This window comes from Engystomops pustulosus, chromosome 8, assembly GCF_040894005.1.
Source record: "Engystomops pustulosus chromosome 8, aEngPut4.maternal, whole genome shotgun sequence".
In the NCBI taxonomy this organism is placed as follows: domain Eukaryota; kingdom Metazoa; phylum Chordata; class Amphibia; order Anura; family Leptodactylidae; genus Engystomops; species Engystomops pustulosus.
In genome coordinates this window covers 82,291,527-82,309,780 of record NC_092418.1, presented here as the reverse complement: position 1 = coordinate 82,309,780, position 18,254 = coordinate 82,291,527, and the positions used below count along the sequence as shown (strand labels likewise).

General features: G+C 42.6%; 1 protein-coding gene across 7 annotated transcripts in view; it reads left to right on the top strand.

The window, feature by feature from the left end:
• Positions 1-1,145: 1,145 nt before the first annotated feature.
• DIP2A (disco interacting protein 2 homolog A) overlaps positions 1,146-18,254 on the top strand; it is a 54,246-nt gene continuing 37,137 nt past the window's right edge. For 4 of the 7 annotated variants that reach the window (XM_072121511.1, XM_072121507.1, XM_072121510.1 and 1 more), the window contains exon 1: positions 1,150-1,523. In XM_072121511.1, coding sequence (XP_071977612.1) covers positions 1,430-1,523 — 94 coding nt within the window. In that variant the 5' untranslated portion in view covers positions 1,150-1,429. Of the gene's footprint in view, positions 1,524-18,254 lie in introns of all 7 variants that reach the window. The other 3 variants (XM_072121514.1, XM_072121513.1, XM_072121509.1) reach the window with 3 other exon arrangements.

The window sequence follows — 18,254 nt, the reverse complement described above, 5'->3', positions numbered from 1 at the left end:
GAGCCCTAATCCCCCTCTAAAATATCACATTTGCTGGTTTTGACTTTTTTGTGAGAGAGAGCCAAACCATTCAACCGGCAGCAGGATGAGGCTTGGAGTGGGGTTATGCATAAATTAAAGTCTGGGGTAGCCGAGAGGCACTCGGGCGCCATCAGACTGAGTGACTCCGGCACTTTTACAAAGTTCATATTTAGTTAATAAAGAGACTAGAAAACCCATCCCCTAGTCCAAACAAGAGGTCTGATTAGGACACTATCACCAGTAATCTGGTTATAGATGTCCTTTAAGACAACTTACTGCAGAATCAGCCTGTGAATCCAGATGTGGTAGACAGGACTACAGGTCTATGAAGTATGACTTTTCCGAAATTCGCAAATCTAGGTGTAAATGAATTCCAGTCCCCTCACGGTGCAAGAAAAACATAAGAACCAGTTGCAACAAATTTGCAGATATGAAAACCTAATGTGTCAGAATGAAACCACATTTATCAAGCCCTAGGCTAAATCTGATGTGCAAAAGACATCCATAAAATTGGAGTAAGATTTTGGAAGGTCCTTCTGACTACTCCCCGGTGGTAGGAAGGAAGGGGTCAGGTAAATATTTTATGTCCAAATTATTTCTTCTTATTAGTGAGATAACATCTCTGTCAGCTGTATCCCCCTTCTTCTTATAGAAAACACATGCACGCTTGGCCTGAGTGTGCAATGGGAGGGATCAACAAAATCGGATGGCTTTCTAATTTATCCAGACAGAAAGACATGACTTGTCCCTATCTGCTCATAGTTTAGGCCACACTAAGGGACTGATCCGCTTCACCCATTCACTGACTGATCGGTATCTGTTCACAGAGTATGTCGTGCCCCATGTAAACCAAAGCATCTCCAGCCCTGTACAAGTCAAATACGCTTCTTCTGTAAAGACACATGTTCACACAGCGGGGAACGCGCTGCTAGCGTATATGCATAGCACGTGTGTAGGCGGGACTTCGTGCATCCAATCACATAATGGCGACTTACGTTGTAACCAATCAGGAGATAGCTGGGTTGCGGCCAAGATGCCGGCTCGTAGACGAGGACGCGCGCAGTGGGCGTATCTAACGGCAGTTCTCAATGAGCTCTGCTGACGTCATCACCGCCCGCCCATTGCTGTTACCAGGCAGATTCTCAACTCCCATAACAATCACGCCCACTATTCCCCCCCCCTCCGAATGCGCGTGCCCGGGCCGCTCCCAGGCGCGTACCCGCCACCCAGGCCGGTCCTATGGGGATGGGAGCGGAGGAAGAGAGAGGAGAGGCCTGATCAGTCAGGGCTGCAGAGAGAGCAGTGACTGGGGTGGAGGAGAGCCGCCCTCATAGAGGACTAAGGAGAGCACCGGGCAAGTGTCAGTGCCCCGGGTATGCGCCGTGGAGGATAGCCGCTGTATGGGCGTATGATGGCGGAGAGAGGGGGATGTGCACTCCTGGAGTCTCTGCCCGTGGAGATACGGGAGAGCCTGGCGGAGCTGGAGCTAGAGCTGTCTGAAGGTAGGAGCCGGAAGCAGGACTACAAGTCCCAGCATGCCAAATTGTAGTTCCATATTATCAGAAACATGTGATTGATTGCAATGTGACATACATCAGACCTTATGCCCATATGTACCAGTGTGCCCCCTCCCATGCCACAGGATGCTCTGGCATTTAAAGGGGATGTGTCACCTTAAGGTTATAGGTCATTATTGTAGGCAGTGAGGTCATCAGCGCCAATGTAAAAGCTTCATGTATGGATATAGGTTACCATGATGTCTCGCTGTGGCCTCTTACTCTGACAGCTGTCACTGCTGCCCAGGGTGGCTACCTGCGGGCACCTCTAGGTAATCTGCAGGGGGCACACATCTATCATATCCTCATGTACAGAGGGTGTATGTTCATATAGGCCATTCACTCCCTGCACATGGTGTACCAGCCCGTACTATATGTGATCAGCTTCATTCATGTAACAGCGACTGCTCATCAAACCCCCTGCCGTACTGTCACATTGTATGTAACCCATACCCAACCCCCCTGCCACGGGGCCGCGCCATGTAAAAATGGACCAGAAAACAGGTTTCCTCAATTCCGTGTAAAAATCCATTTTCTGGCGTTGTTCCTAACCTTCGGATAGATGCAGGGAGCCGAGATGCTGCAGGTTTTATGGATTTATACCATGTTGTATGAATGGAATCTCATGTAACATCTGGCACATATATAAAACATCACTGCAGCAGAATAATACATGATAAGGATAAATTATTTATGGAACTGGGAGCGCAAGCCTATATATATATATATAGATAGTATATTTTTGCTTGTATGTGTACTAGAGCCATATATTGCAATATGACAGATTCTCTCTAGGTTAATCTCACTTAAGGGCATTGTGTAGATCTGTGCCCGCAGGAAGGTAGAGAAGTATCCATATTGGTAGGATAACATTCCTGCAGTCCTCTTTCCCTCTTGCGGTCCATAGTAATGACAATTTGATGAATGAGCCCACTATCACTATATGATGTCTGATGTGGACCATTTTCAGGCATATCTATTATGTCTCCTATTCATTGACATCTCCTGATGGACATTGCATGTCATTTTTATGTATCATTGTAACGGGGCACAATCGGCTGTTTCGGTCACTACTTGCTTATTTCTCTGATGATTGACCACGATGTAGGATAAGGGCTCAGGGACACTCATTCTTTATTCATTGCTGAGGTTGTAGGAGATTGTCCAACACCAATTTTTTTTTTATGACCTTTGTAAGTGACGGGTCATAAAAGTGAAATATGCTCAATCCCTAGAGAGCCCCTGTCTTTATCTGCAGCTCTGTAGCTCCCAGAACCACAAGCCTGATGTGATCTAAAAGAGGACATTCTTATCTTTTATATGACATAAGAACCATGGTTCTACCATGGCGTCAAAAGTAACACTCCCCCAGCAGCTTCTAGAATTGACTTGGGTCAGGGAAAATGTGACTCTTCTCAGCTCCAAGGCAAAGCAGTAACCCCCTGAGAAGCCATTCCCTGTCTGTCAGGAGGGGAGGGGAAGAGACAAGAGACCATATTAGCATCCAAACTGCAGAAACAGAAAATCTTTTAGGTAGTTTTTCTTGAATTTGTTTTTGGATTAAATAAATCATAACATCGATTTCTGTGGCGCCACAGGCAAGAGATTTTGTTGGGCAATATTTCTGATGTTGTTCTTGTAGTTTCTACTATCTATTGCAATTTGGAAAAACCATGATGGATACTTTTCACTTGATAATAGTGACCTGAAGAACCTCATGGGTCAGACTGGACCGTCCTGACATCTCTCCTCTAAAGTGTCTCCCTGGCTAATCACAACCATGGCTAGTTGCTAGGGGTGTCAATTCTCCGGATTGGTTTTTTGGCCACCAATCCGACAATGTGACCAGGTCGCGTGGGACGTACCCAAATGGAAACTTTGGGTCCTTTCATCTCTACTCTCCTTTAGAGATAAGCGTATCCGAAGGTTGGTTTCGGCTGCCATTCTGGCAATATGGCTGCTCTCTAACTCTCCAAAATGTAATTGATTTTAGCTGCCACTGCTCGTCATATATAAGGCTGACGAGACATTGTGTATTAGACAGTGCCCAAATACAATATTACACAAACTAATGAAGCAATCAATTCAGGTAACGTCTCTTCTGAGTTCACAGAATCATTAGAAGGCTCTTACTGAATCAAAATTTTAATATCAAAAGTGGTTATCATACAAAAGGTAACATGATATAAACAGACATATACATAGAATGCAAAAGGGATAAAAACAGAACTCACTACATTACTTGATTTTATAAGTTTGGTTCCTGGGAAAGCAGAAATAGGCATTAAATCTATTTGATGGGGATCCCCAAAGAATAACCAATTCTATATCGAAAGTTCCACCTAAGAAGGATCCCCAAAATCTCCCCAGTCTCCTGCTTGTGAGGATATGAGGAAGGCTAGGTGTGTGTTTATGTTCTTTTATGACAACATTTTTTACAACCCCCTTTCTTCCTCAAAATCTTTATATGGTGATATCTTGCCATGCGGACATCCCGAAAACTTGGTTTTGCACTCATATTTTTCCTTAATAATGTCCCGCACACATACATACTTAACGTGATGATAACAGTAGGAATGATAGAACTTTTATACCACAGGGGCACCCTTGATTCCGTTAAAAAGAAAAAAAATTCCTTTTGCAAAATGCATGTAATGAACTTTGATTTCTTACCTGGTAATCGGCCATATTCTGGACGCGGACCTGCTCCGACGCTCGCTGTGCAGTCGATGGAGGCTATTGCGATAGAATTCTGCCGGCCAGGTAGTGTAGGGAGGGAAGGTGTGGTATGAGGTGTGTTATGCTGAAGAGGAGCAGAGGCCCATGTCGATTTCACCCCGCTAGATTCCCTGCCTGGTTACCAGGTAAGACATCAATGTTCATTATATGCATTTCGCAGAAGGCATTTTTTTTTTTTTTACTGAATAAAGGGTGCCCTTGTGATATAAGGGCTCTTTGGAAACCTGTCCATACCGAAATTGTTGCTGTAGGGCCATACTATTTCTTTTAAAACAGTAATATATATCTGGATGAAGTTATTAGGGAAAAACATGAGGCGAAATGAATTATACCAAATGAATTATATAAATGAATTATTTTTTTGATGTGTACAGCAAAATGGGGGGTTCTAGATGCAACCTCCTCTATATAGGACATCACCTTTTGGGTGTTTGTAGAATCCTCCGACTGGACCGTTAGGTTTTATGATTATTTCTACTTCCTGTGGATCCTTGTATATGGCACAAGCATCCTGGCCTGGTTCAAGGACAAGTGAGTTCAAGGGAGGGGAGCCAACTTACTCATAATTTTGATGTTTCCCCATCTTTATAACCACAATTTTTGTTATTGCCTGACAGAGAACATCCAGCCTCCGCGTTTTTGGCCAAAACATGCTGCAACGATGGCTGCAAAAACCATTGGGGCAGATTATTTGTGATTCTATGCCAGTTTCTGGGGTACAAGCACCGAAATAATCGCAAATTATTATTGTGGCCACGCCACCGCCACTCCGTGTAGGCATGGAGGGGGGCATGAAGGGGTGAGGCCACCGGCATGCTTTTAAAAACCTGCAAACTTTTATTCAGTTTTTTACGCAAAACTACGCCACAAACACGAGCTCCAGCATATGATAAAGTGAAATCACTCTGAATGATGAGGTACATGTGCGTCTCTAGGGCCTTAAGTATTACAACCATTGTATGTGTGAGCTTTGCATAACATGAGGAAATGTAGAGTGCATTTTTTGGAGGGGTGGGGAATATTTTGTAGGGAAATGAACATTGGAAAGTGTGACCGCCTCGCAGAAGGTTTTCAGACTGTCAAGTAGAGTTTTGGCGGCAAAATAAAGGTCTGAGGCTTAAGATTTCTGTATCGAGAAATCTACTCTAAACATGAAATTCTAGGACACGCAGTTCCTCATCTTTTCTGGTATACATGTTGAACCTGCTGACATCCAAAAACTTTGACATTTGCTTTCTAGAGGATCATCACAGAGGCAAGACCATTTTGTTTGCACTAAAGGATAATATCTGGAGGAACCACTAGGTCATGGGAGACTTGATGTCACCATGTGTATTTTAGAGGAAATCCACCGTCTGATTGATACTTTATAAAGCAGCGTCACTGACTGAATCCTCTTTGCATCTTGATGCAGGATCTGACCTTGTAATAGTTTTGTTTTTGTTTTTTTTTATGGTCACCTTTTCATAAAAAATATGGTATGCTAATGAGTTCCAGGTGCTGGTAATGCCCCCTCATAGCACTTGCAGCTCATTAGCATATTAGTAAACCATCTTTTTTTTTTTTTTTTAAGAAAAAGGAGACCATTAAATACTGTTACAAGGCGAGATCCTGCATCGGGGTGCAAAGAGGACTCAAAAGAGGTCAGTGGTGCAGCTTTTCACACTGTCAGTATTTTGCATCAGTATTTGTAAGCCAAAACCAGGAGTGGGCTCGTAACACTGAAGAGATACAGAGCTTTCCGTTATACCTTTTCTCTTTATAGGTTCCACCTCTGGTTTTGGCTCTAAACACTGATGTAAAATATGGATGAAATACTGACAGCGTTAAAGTTGCCTAAAGGGGTAGGCCGCTTATACTAAACTTGAACAGGGTAAGTATAAGACCCAAATACGGTCGCCCAATAGGTTACTTGCCCTGTTTTTGTTTGCTAGGAGCCACAAGTCGCGTGACCCCAGGCTGCAGGATTCGGTACTTCCTATGACATCCTGACAGCATGTGGAGAGGGCTGTGCAGTCATTGCCGCACGTCCCCTCCGTCATACCCTTTCCCACATCTCTGGTTGGAGGAGTAAACCAAAGACATTTGCACATCCCACAAGCCACTGATGTGGGAGCGGTTATTCTGGAGAGGTCGCCGCTGGGCGGCCTCCTCCATCAGCCGGACAGGACGTGGGACGTCCCAGGAAGCCCTGAATCCTGCTGCTGGCGGGTCATGTGACCCTATTGGGGTCTTTTCTATAAGTGGCCAACCCCTTTAAGTCTGTGCACTTTAGTTGAGTGGGGTCTACTGAGATTTTGGTATTGATGACCTATTCTATTGGTAGATCATCAATATCTGATCTATAGGGACCAGGACACTATTGATGGGTCTTCTACTTCCAGCTCCTCCCACAGATTTGGTGCGGGAAGCAGCCAAGAACATTAGATTAGTGGGGATCCTAATCATAGTCCAGAATCCCCCAGATCCGCAGTGATCTGTTACGTTATTTTATAGAAAATTCTGTTTTTATCTTTATGTAAATTGGTGCAACAGGGACGTGTCTGTACTGCCCCTTAACCCCTGGATGTCATGCCCTGTGATGCTGTAATGTTCATTGTAATGTCAGGTTATTTAAACATTTTATGGAAAATGCCGCTCCCATAACAGACCACATTCCCTCGCTGGAGGGGGAATGCTGGAGCTTATACGCAGTGACGCCGCATATTCTAAATCTGTATGATCTGTGTGGTATGCAGCCCCTGAATTTCCCCTCGTACAGGAGTCTTCTAGTGAAAGTCAATATCCCAGATATGAGACCGTGCAGGAAGACCGAGGCCAGGAATGTCAGGCAGATCCTGCAGATTTATCAGCATTGTTCTTTACCTGCATAGCAATCCTGCTGAAAGTAGTCCTCTACTCCTTCATGGTGATGCCGCCAGGATCTATAAATTATTCAGGTTGTTACTGATGAAATAAATGAAAATTCAGCCCTTTTGTTTAAATATCAAATTTCTTTTCCTCCCCTAAGGCTGGAGGACACATTGGATGAGTTTGCTGCAAATTATCCGCTGCATGACCCGCTGTGATTTACAGATGCAGCATAGTGGATGGGATTTTAACAAAATACACTGCACAAAGTGCCTATTTTGAGGTTTTTTAATGCAATGGTAGCAATCCAAATATGATGGGCAGTTGTTGTAAAAGTAGCCCCAATAGACCCCAACCTAACCCCCAACCCCCACTGACTGCCTTAGACGGTCCATAAATCACAGACTATTCAGTGTCCTGTTTCACGAACCGAACTGAGGATGGGGCTCAGAGCATCATAGCTCTTGCTTCACCCCATATCAGCAGCACCCACACTGTAATCATGATCAAAAGAAGGGAAGCATAATGCATGGAATCCCTTTCCCGGCAGGGACTGTGATTCATGGACTGCCCTAAGACTTCGTAATAGGTCTGTGATCCGTCCTCAGATTGTGCCCATGGAGGTCTGCGGGGAAAAATATAGGACACGTCCTATTTTTTGCCATAGTATGGTGCCAGCTGCTAGTCTTACAATTGAGAGTGGAGGGGAGAGGTGAGCCAGCCCCTTCTGCACCCGGCTTGTTGCTCACCCAAGTGAACTGTGTTCCTGTGCATGAGGCCTAAGGGTGTGAGCAGATATGGCTATTATTAAAAAAACTACGTACGTACAGGTGAGACATATTAAACAAATGTATTTGAGCTATAGAATGAAAGTGCAAAAGAAAACCAAATAAAAACTGCACATAGTTTAATCCAATGCAGTTTTTATGAGGTTTTAAAGGGGAGTGCATCTTCCATTTTGATCAAATGAATTTGCAGAAAGTGTTGAAGTATTGGCCCTGGAGATCTGTGAAACCACACTATTATGGGGTGGTGGTAGTAGCAGCAGGACTGTGAAAAGTGCATTTATTATATTCCATGATTGTAGCTGGACTTGGGTTGTGTCCTCAAACTGCTGTGCTGTTAGATCTCTGAATTGAGCTGCTCCACAACCCATCCCCTACAGCAGTGCCAGAGAGAGAGGTCATGGAGCGGTTCAAAAGAAAAGCCATTGGCTACCCTCCAGTGATTTTTATCGTATGCGCAACATCACGGGGTTATATAATGTACAGCTCTATTCATCGACGTGTCTCCAGGTCAGGCCAGTGGCCATCACTGCACAAAAATGATGTTCTTTGTTGTAACCATCGTTCATATGGGAAAATCAGGAAGGAAATTCCAATTCATTCCATCGCCCACCCCGATAATGGATAATGAAGGATAGTTATGAAGGCGGTGCAAGGCTGCTGTAGTCTGTAGCAATCCATTAGCATTTGTAATTTCTCTTACATAGTCTGAACAATGAAGGCAAACATCTGGCCGGCCCCGCTGATTTATCTAGTCATAAATGTTCCCCATTGTGTGCAGGGGCGGCTGACAATCACTGGTCTGCGATAATGCCTTTCCAAATCCTCCCTCTTATAACTTTCTCATGTTTAAGAACATTTATCAAAGTCATTGGTAGTGACTTCATGATGTCACTGGTCGGGCCCCGGACGTATGAACGGGAAACGTAAATGTTGGGATTCCCATGGAGGAGAATCCAGAAATATCTTTAGAACTTGTGGAAAGCTTCATCTATTTACAAGGTTGTAGGTTACTATGGGCACTTAGTGGCATAGAATATGCTATATTGTTTTACTTAAAATATTTTTTACAAAATTTGTTCTTCTTGTAATAACATGGCCTTGGTCTGTTGAGGAAGGAAATGGAAGATGAATGTTTTGGTGGTAAAATTCTGCAATAGCGCTGATGGGTAAAGCCCACCTGAAATCAAAGGTGTATTCATATTTTTTTCTTATTGAGTTATTTTTCTGTGGGTGGCCCCCAATACTCCATGAAGTACTGTGGCCTCCTCACAGTCTACAAACAATATTGCCATACTTAATATAGTGGCTGTTCTTAATATTGCAGCTCAGCCTCATCCACTTGAATGGGACTGAAATATGGTCAATCATTTTTTTTGGGTGGGGGTGGGGGGGCGGGACATGATGGGTGTTAGACTTGTCATTATGATATTCATCACCCATCCTTTGGATAGGAGCCTTAGAGTACCATTGTAATACTTGTGTTGCACATATAAGGGATATTCTTCCATCTGTCTATACTAGAATTTTGGAGCCATTTCCTCCTGAATTGCCACATTTATTGAGGGTTTTACAATATCTCTGGTCAGTTTCTATCCCAGGCACCAGAAACTTTGTGATGTTCTTGTCCTCCGCAAATCCAATGTGAATGGGTTTGTGGTGTGATTGATATAGATAAATGATCGCCGGAATCCGTCACCACAATTACCTATATCTTTGTTTGTATTATCCAGCTTCTCCTTCCATGCCAAAAAAAGCCTCACTTTTGAAATATGTAAATTAGGCTAAAGTTCTTTGGCTGACACCCCAGGGCTAATGGTTTGTGGTGACCGATTCCTTTTGGAGCAGCAGGACGCAGCTGTATTTCTGATTCGTTGAAGCCCCACCAATCAGATTTTTCTGTGTATTGTTATATCACACTGCTATTGTTTAGTCTTTTCTCCATCATTCAGTTTCATATTAGCCGACTCTCTCCCTTGTTCTTTGCTGCTGTCAGACGCATGACCCACTTCATTAACTGTAATTTAGGTTTGTATTTCCCAGTCTGTATTTAAGCACCCACGCTGCTCCTCCAGCACCTGCACCGACACGCTGAGCCGCAGATCTGAGCTTGTGTGTGTAATACTTGAACACTTCATTCAGGAAATGGCTTCTATTCTCATGTAACTAATTGTAGCAGCTCAGAGGGAATGTGTCATTCATTCCTGTACTCTGTTATTTTGTCTTCCTTACTACAAAGTGTATTGTGTACAACGTAAAAGTCAAAAAATAAATAGAAAAGTGTTTCCTTGTACTACCGGTTCATGAACACCATAGTAATAGAGTATGTTAAAGGGAACCTGCCACCAGGAGACCCATTTTTAGCACCCAGTCCCCACAGAGCATAGTACATACACTGCAAAACTGTTTTTGTATTAAAAATGTCTATTGCAGAAAAAAAATGCCCCCCCCCCATCCCCCCAATAGCCACTGAAGCGCTAGGAGGTATGCAAGCTCCGTAGCAAGTTGCGTTCCAGCCTCAATGCCTGGTTCATGTGCAGATAAATGCAGTGACCGGACGGCTGGCTGCGCTTCATCTGCGCATGTTACTGCTTAGCTCCCATTTCACAGGTTAGGTCATCGATATCAGATGTGTGGTGGTCGGACTCTTTGGACCCTCACTAATTGGGTACCTATGGTGAATTAGCCACAACAAAGGGAACAGACCTGCTTCATTCTGCTCCCACAGACTACAGAGGTGGGTCTGTGAAATGGGGACCATGCAGTGTCCTGTGGTCAGGATGGAACTCCTTACATCATAGCGATACATGGAACTCCCAGTGGGGGATTGCAGGTGTAGGAACCCATAATGATCCAATATTGACACTTTGTCCCAAGGATCAGTTATCAAGAGCTGAAACAATGAGCTTCCATTTTTGCTTCTTTATCTAGAATTTGTAGTGAATAGGGTAACCAACAAATTTCTCCACTCTTCTTAGGCTTCATTCATGCCTTGTTTTTTGACATGTAGGGGGATTCCTGATGTGTCCTCACAATACTCATTTTATACATATACAGCGGGATATGTTGCCTGGCATCTCCTCCTAAACTTTGCAGTGGGAAGAGTGATTGGCTGCTACTGATGTTGTGGGTGTTTCCCCAGTGATGCCCCAGTGAGGCATGACTGCTGTATCTGCCCCCTTTGACTTCAATAGTCCCTGCTGAGTGTATGAAAAAGGCAAGGTGTTAACAAATTCTAATGGAAAACAGAAGTGTTTTTTTTTTTCGGTTCTGCCATAATCTGCTCAGACAAATCCATTGTAAACTCTAAAGCACATAGATCCATTACAGCACACTAAATGCTCAGAGGATAAAGTGGACTCATAGATCCAGACCGCTTGTATTCATGAGCTCAGCTCGACCTACTCCCTAAATATCCTTTTTTTTTTTTTTTTTTTTCCCTCCACTTGCTTTGTGACAGACAGGCTGGATACATGGTAAGTGACCACCCTATGAATACAGCCTGACTCGGTATAGCAGATATAACAGCACTGTGATGAAGCTGTAGCTATAATATGCTGTTTTTACACAAGCAGAGACGGCCACAGTGTTTTAGCTTATCTGGGATAAGGCTCTTTTTAATGTTAGTGAAAGGGTTAACACTGAAGGCTGGAATGTATAAGTGACCAGTTGTGTTTTGCCCTTCCACATCGGGGATTGTGCTAGGTAGTCCTCTCTGTCCGGCTTATTGTTATTACAGGAAGTAAAGAAGGAAAAGGGCCCAGATGTTAAAGTGTTCATTGTGAGCAGTCCCTCTGACCTCGCTCTGCACTGCCGATTCCTTTCTGGATGTGTCAGACCCCTCTTATGTCTCATTTTTAGCCTGAGGATATAGCACACACGGATGTACATGCCTGCAGATCCATCCACTTACTAACCACTTTGTTTATTACAAAAAGCGGGTATTGTTTTTCTTTTATTAAAGGAACATTTGGAAGTTTAAGGGCCTTATAATGTTGTATTTAGATGCCAATGTTTATTTTTGGCTAAATTATTTTCAGCAAGCAGGTAGATGGATGTCGGAACAGGTTATGTTTGTAGTCTGTAACCACGGAGACACAAAGGTCAGTAAAGGAACTGTGGACACAATATAGGATATAGGAGGATATTTCTTATCAAAATGTTTCATTTATTTATTTTGAAAACAATCACGTATTGTCAACTAGTTGCAAAGTAGGGTGTTATTTCCATATTGGTAAGTTTATACAACCTGTATACCCTGCATCGGGAAAAAAATCATAATAAATTTGCTGCATTTAACTATTGTGTACACCCACTCTTTGAACTGTTGAGAGAGATGCAAAAAAAAAAAAAACCTTTGCTTTTATGCATTATGAACCAAACATACCTTGAGAATGCTGTAGCTACACTGATGCAGAAACATATCTTGTTTAATTTCTGAACTGAGTGGTTTTCCTGAAAAAAAAAACTATTATAAAATTATGATAATGATGCTCTGTTGCTCCTCTGGCTGGCCCAGCACTTCTCCTCTTACCCTAATCATTGCACTGTTCCAGAGAACACTGTATTCACTGACAGGCAGAAGTAATCAATCACTGCACCATCCCCCAGCTGCTCTGTATGAGTCATCCAGCACAGGTTGATTAGTTCAGGAAGCTCTGTGTGATGTGTTTATGAACGGCAGCCAGCATGCAACCCAGCTTTTTCAAGGTCCTGAATTTTATAATTGATTTTTGAGAAAAATGACTCAGCTCAGGGGTTAAACAAGATATGTTTCTGCATCAGTGTAGCTACAGCATTCTCAAGGTCACAATCCATAAAAACAAATGGTAGATTTCCTTTAAAACACAACAAGAAAATTTGGTGAGCACATTAGACTTGGTACAAGAAATCTCCTCCATTGTGTGTATATGAAGGAATCCCTGATCTTGTGATGTATCCTGTAGGCACTGATCCAAGTGATGTGGGTTACAGAGTCTTCTAGTGATTTAAAGTAAACCTGTTACATTCATTAAAGACTTCAGGCACAGAAAACTCCCAGGAGACGGGTTCTCTTCAGTATTATTACTACACTTTTGTTCTTGGTCATTATTATTGATGTATTAATGTGCTGACTACTCAAGTTTCTGAATTTGACACACATTTATCCATTCTTTTGGGGTGGAAAGTCCATTAAACTGATTATGTTGTTTAGTTAGGGAGATGTATGTATTGCACATACACTGTCAGTACTCGAATCAAAGGAGTAGCATACGTCTATTAGATGCTAAGCGGAGATCTTGTTGATTGCTGCAGCAGGAACATGAAATTTTATTCAGTGTTTTTTGTACCAGCTTATGAGGCTGCATAATTCATAGTAGTATATTATAAAGTGGTTTTCATGTAACTGAGCACTATTTGCATAACCCGTAGAAACCCTTAGGTCTGCGGCACACGTGGCATTTTGAACCCGTTTTTTAAGCAGTCCGTTAAAAACCGCATCCGTTTTTGACCCATTTTAATTAGGATAATTGGTAAAACCGGTCAAAAACGGATGCGTTTTCAAAAAAACGCATGCGTTTTTTAACAGACTGCTTAAACGGCCCAAAAACGTGTGCTTTAGGCTGCGTTTACACACTGCATTTGAATTGCATATAAAAGTGCAAATGCTGGTAACTAGTGAGTAGTCACATAAGTGAAAGATTTGGGAGAGGCTGCTGGACAGGCAGAGGTATAGGTATAAAAACACACAGGACGCAGGCTCCATGCTGTAGCTTCCCAGGCTGCTACACTGTTTCCCGTTCCCCTCTGCTCCCTTAGCACTTTCCATCAGGCTGGCGGGACAGGAATCTCATACAGTGGGAGGGGAACGTCTTACAGCATGTGAAGCTACAACACTGCGAGGCTCTGGTAACACCCCCAGGAGCCCTTCAGGCTCATTAGTATAATTTTATTTTCAACAAAATGTTATTGCATGAGAAGCAATAAAATGCCTTATTTGTATCATTTTAAAAGTTGTTTTTTAGAAGGAAGAATAACAAATCTAAGAAGATAACCATAGTAACGGTGTCTGGATCTGTGAGTAAGTGTCCCTGGTTTATCATGCAGGATTTTGATGGTAGATTTCCTTTAACTTGACACATGGTCCATTAATATGGCGGTCATGAGCACCGATCTATTAAAAGTACATTCATGAAAATGAACGGACGGCACTTGTCAGGTCTCTATGATGACATTCGTAAAAGGTTGTGGTTGGAGAGCTGCTGCCTGAATAGATCAGTAATATTACTACAAATGTCATACAATTCCTCCACTTAAAATGCTTAGAAAAGCAAGAAGAGTATTTTTACTATTTCAGAAAATATTAGTGTGACCTCTGGTCTATGCTATAGCCATGACACCGGGCTGGACTTATCATACTATTGATTTAGAAATTCCCAAAAGGATTCTAGTCAGGTCGATCAGGGTTTTGACAGCAAGAATCCTTCTGTATAGTTCATTAAAGAGACTGAATCCCAAACAGGATCAGAAACACTAATATGCACGGAGTCCTACATTACAGCAGCTATTTAACCCCGGCATGGAAGGGAATAGGATTGTCATTTGATCAGAGAGTATTAGTTTGATCTCTGCAGTGTTATGTGGGTGTATTCGGTCCCATAGGGTGTGGTAGGTGCTGAGGAATAATGGGCACTATGTGATTGGAATGAAGAAGGAGGAGGGGTGCGGGGTGACCTAGTGTCGGTATCGGAGGAATGTCTGTGACTTGTACACGTGGGATTGTTTATGGTTGATATGATAGATGTGTGATAAGATGAGAGCTGGGGAAGTGATGAAGAGATCTATTTGGAAATATTATTGTTAGAATTGATGGGGTATTGTTTAGGACTTCCTGCCGCTGTGCAACATCTACCATCCCAGAATAAGAAAGTTGAGTTTGTTGGAGTTGACTATACTCGCCTTTCTATGTTCGTATTTTCTGATGTTTCTTGGGCTTATGACCTGACACTGTTCCTGATGGCACAATCCAGGTCTATACATTGAAGCAAATGCCAGGCTTATAAATGTTGGCACAGTTTCAGTACATTAAAATACACTGAAATGTGTTTGTGTGTCTGCTGCATATTAATATTTGTGTCCAAAATCCAAAGGTTAGCCTAATATGTACCTGGTCTCAGAGCTATAAATCTGGGAATACTTTTGTCCGATACCTGGCAATACTTAGCATTCTTTAGTAGGTGCCACATTGTTGATCTTGGTGCAGCTGGAATTTACACACTACTCCTCACCTTCCCAAGTCATCAGTATTGTTAGTTTTGGCTCTCTACTGTCAAATAGGAGGAGTCTGTCTGCTCCAACCCAGGACCACTCAGATGACATAAGAGAGCCTACTAAGCATAATTCAGTGGAGTTTCGGGGTGCGTATACTTGTGGCGTTTTGGCCGTATGTTTAGACGCATGTATCAGAATGCATAAGCTTTACATGTTACCATGTTTTTGGCTGTATTGAAGGCGTTTTTGTTAATTGCCATGAAAGAAAGCACTTTCAAAGTAGGCAAACGCATGGTAACATGTAAAACGCATGCGTCTGAACGCATGCCCAGGACGCAACCTCCGTACTAGAGGTACTGGACTGGACTATAGCTGGAATGGTAGCTCTATTTGCATTGGTTATGAGGTCGATGTTTAGATATGTTTGTACTTGCAGATAAATACTATACTTATAGTATCTTCAAAGTCTCCTCCCCATCCAGACATTTGAACGGTTGTGAAATCTAAGCAAATCCAGGTCAGGAGTGATATAAATAAGCAGTAAGATAATATTTATATGTAAAGTTGACAGTGTAATGCGCTCCATGCCTGCTGCCGCGACCAGATCCCACACATATGTATAAAAACCCCCACATTTTTCATTTTTAAAAATTCTACTATGTTTTCTATTGCTCTCTGTTAACAGCCTCCTTTTTATGTGATGAGTATTATTCAACATTACCAGGAGAGGTTGGGCCCCATAGCAGACATAGCAGAATGGGGCCCCATTTTTATTTTTTTTTTTTAATACAATCACACACTTTTCTACACTCGTACAAACGTTTATACACTCTTAGGCTACATTCACATTCACGAAGGTATGGGGGATGTATATACGTCCCCCATACACTGCAATGAGCACATAGCGCCGTAAGGGAGTGGTACATGCCGCACACATGCGGCACCGTACCGTTCCGTAGCCCGTAGAAATATAGTCCTTGGCGCCAGGTAGAGGAGGAGGGGCGCCGCTCACCCCCACCCCTCTCCATAGTAATGCACGGCGCCGTATTCCGGCGAAAGATAGGCCTATCTTTCTCCCGTACAGCGTCGTGCGCCCATTGCCGGCTATGGGGGACTTATATACGTCGTCCGTTTATTTGTCCGCCCATTCGTGTCTGTGAATATAGCTTTGCTTACACATATTTACACACTCATATTTACAATTTTTACATTGTATGTGCATATATACACTTTTTTCTACACACACCGTATATACAAATCCATACACACACATTATGGATATTTATCATCATGTTGCTGAGGTAAAACTGTTCTAGTTGCCCATGGAAACCAATCAGTGCTCAGCTTTCATTTTATAAACAACTGTGGGAAAATGAAAGCTGAGCTCTGATTGGTTGCCACTGGCAACTACAACAGTTCTGCTCTAAGAGACTTCTGATAAATCGTCTATATACAGTATATTGTGTATATATATGTGTGTGTGTCTGTATATATATATATATATATAAATATATTTCTATAAGGTATTATTACACACAGTATACACAGCACGTACAGCATACATAAAGTTCCATAAGCAGATATACAGAATATATGCACACACATACAGTATATGCACATCCATACACTTATACACTCATACACACGTACAGAACCGCTGTGGGGTGTCATAGGCCACAGATCTGACTCCATGCAGCCCACTAGCTGCTGACCACATGGGGGAAGTACATGGCTGGCTTTCTTCTTCACCCTCCCCCCAACAATTCTGTTCTTAAACTGCCAGCTCAGCTGTGTACTGTGGAAGATGTGCAGTGTTATATGCATATTATGCTGTACAGTGTGTATAATGGTACGCCTCCTACATTCTTTAGTGTGGCAGATCCGATGCCGGGGCCCCCTGATACTGCGGGTCCCATAGCACCTGCTATGGCTGTTATTCCTTTAGACACCCCCTGTATGTATTCGTGTTTAGCATTTGCGCTATAATCCTCGGGTTTCCGCCTGATATTACATGGTGATGATGAACACTGAGGAATCTTCCTGTGTACAAGTTGTAACATTTACACCTTTGCTTTCTTTCTATTGTTATGTGTCTCTAAGGAAGGGTGAATGTTTGTGTGTAGAATCCTGAGACAGGCGCCTGCTGCTCCATGTATCCGCTGACAGCCTGGAATACTGCCTGCTCCAACATGAGTCTTGTAGGAGGGCCGGAGAGCACAGCACAAGTTGGATACAACATAAACCGAAGACGTGTCTTTCCAGTGACCAGATGTATGATGTCATAGTGTGACACAATAGTCACTATGGCTTACTGCTCAGATGCATCTTGTTTTTGATCCTTAAAGGGGTATTCCCATCTGGGCATTTACATTTCATTTAATTAATTTGCCATATGTAAACATTTCTTCAATTGGATGTTATTTAAAAAAATGTTCCTGTGTAAAGATAATTTCTCATAAATGCAGATGTTTTCCCTTAGAAACGAGATCGCTTCCTCTGATACGACCACCTCACACTCTGGTAGCAGTGGCCAGACATGCGCTATTGAGTCCTGCCTGAAGTCTTGGCTTCAGCGTTCATTACCACAGGACGGCTGTAGGACATGCAGTAACTCCTTGACATTTCAAATAGAAAAACCTTTTGTTTCTTTGTGAAATCACTCCAGCAGAGGTGGTCGTATCCAAGGACACAGTCTTGTTTCTAAGGGTCCATATGACTACAGTCATGATAAATTATCTTCACACAGGTAAAAAAATTTTTATAATATCTGATTTGAAGAAATGTTTATATATGGCAGATTAATGAGACAGAATGTGAATTCCCAGACGAGAATACCCCTTTAATGTCTTTTTCACTGGTTCTGGTTTTGTGAAGATTTTTATAAATCATCATTATTATTTTACTAATGTCTACACACAAAAACATTGGAAGGTCACTGCAGGGACTGAAACAGACATTGGATTACACTCTACACTCATCACTATACGGACTTTCAGATAACTGAGTTAAAAAACAAAATGCATATGGTGTTAATGCCTCAGCAAGTCTTGTT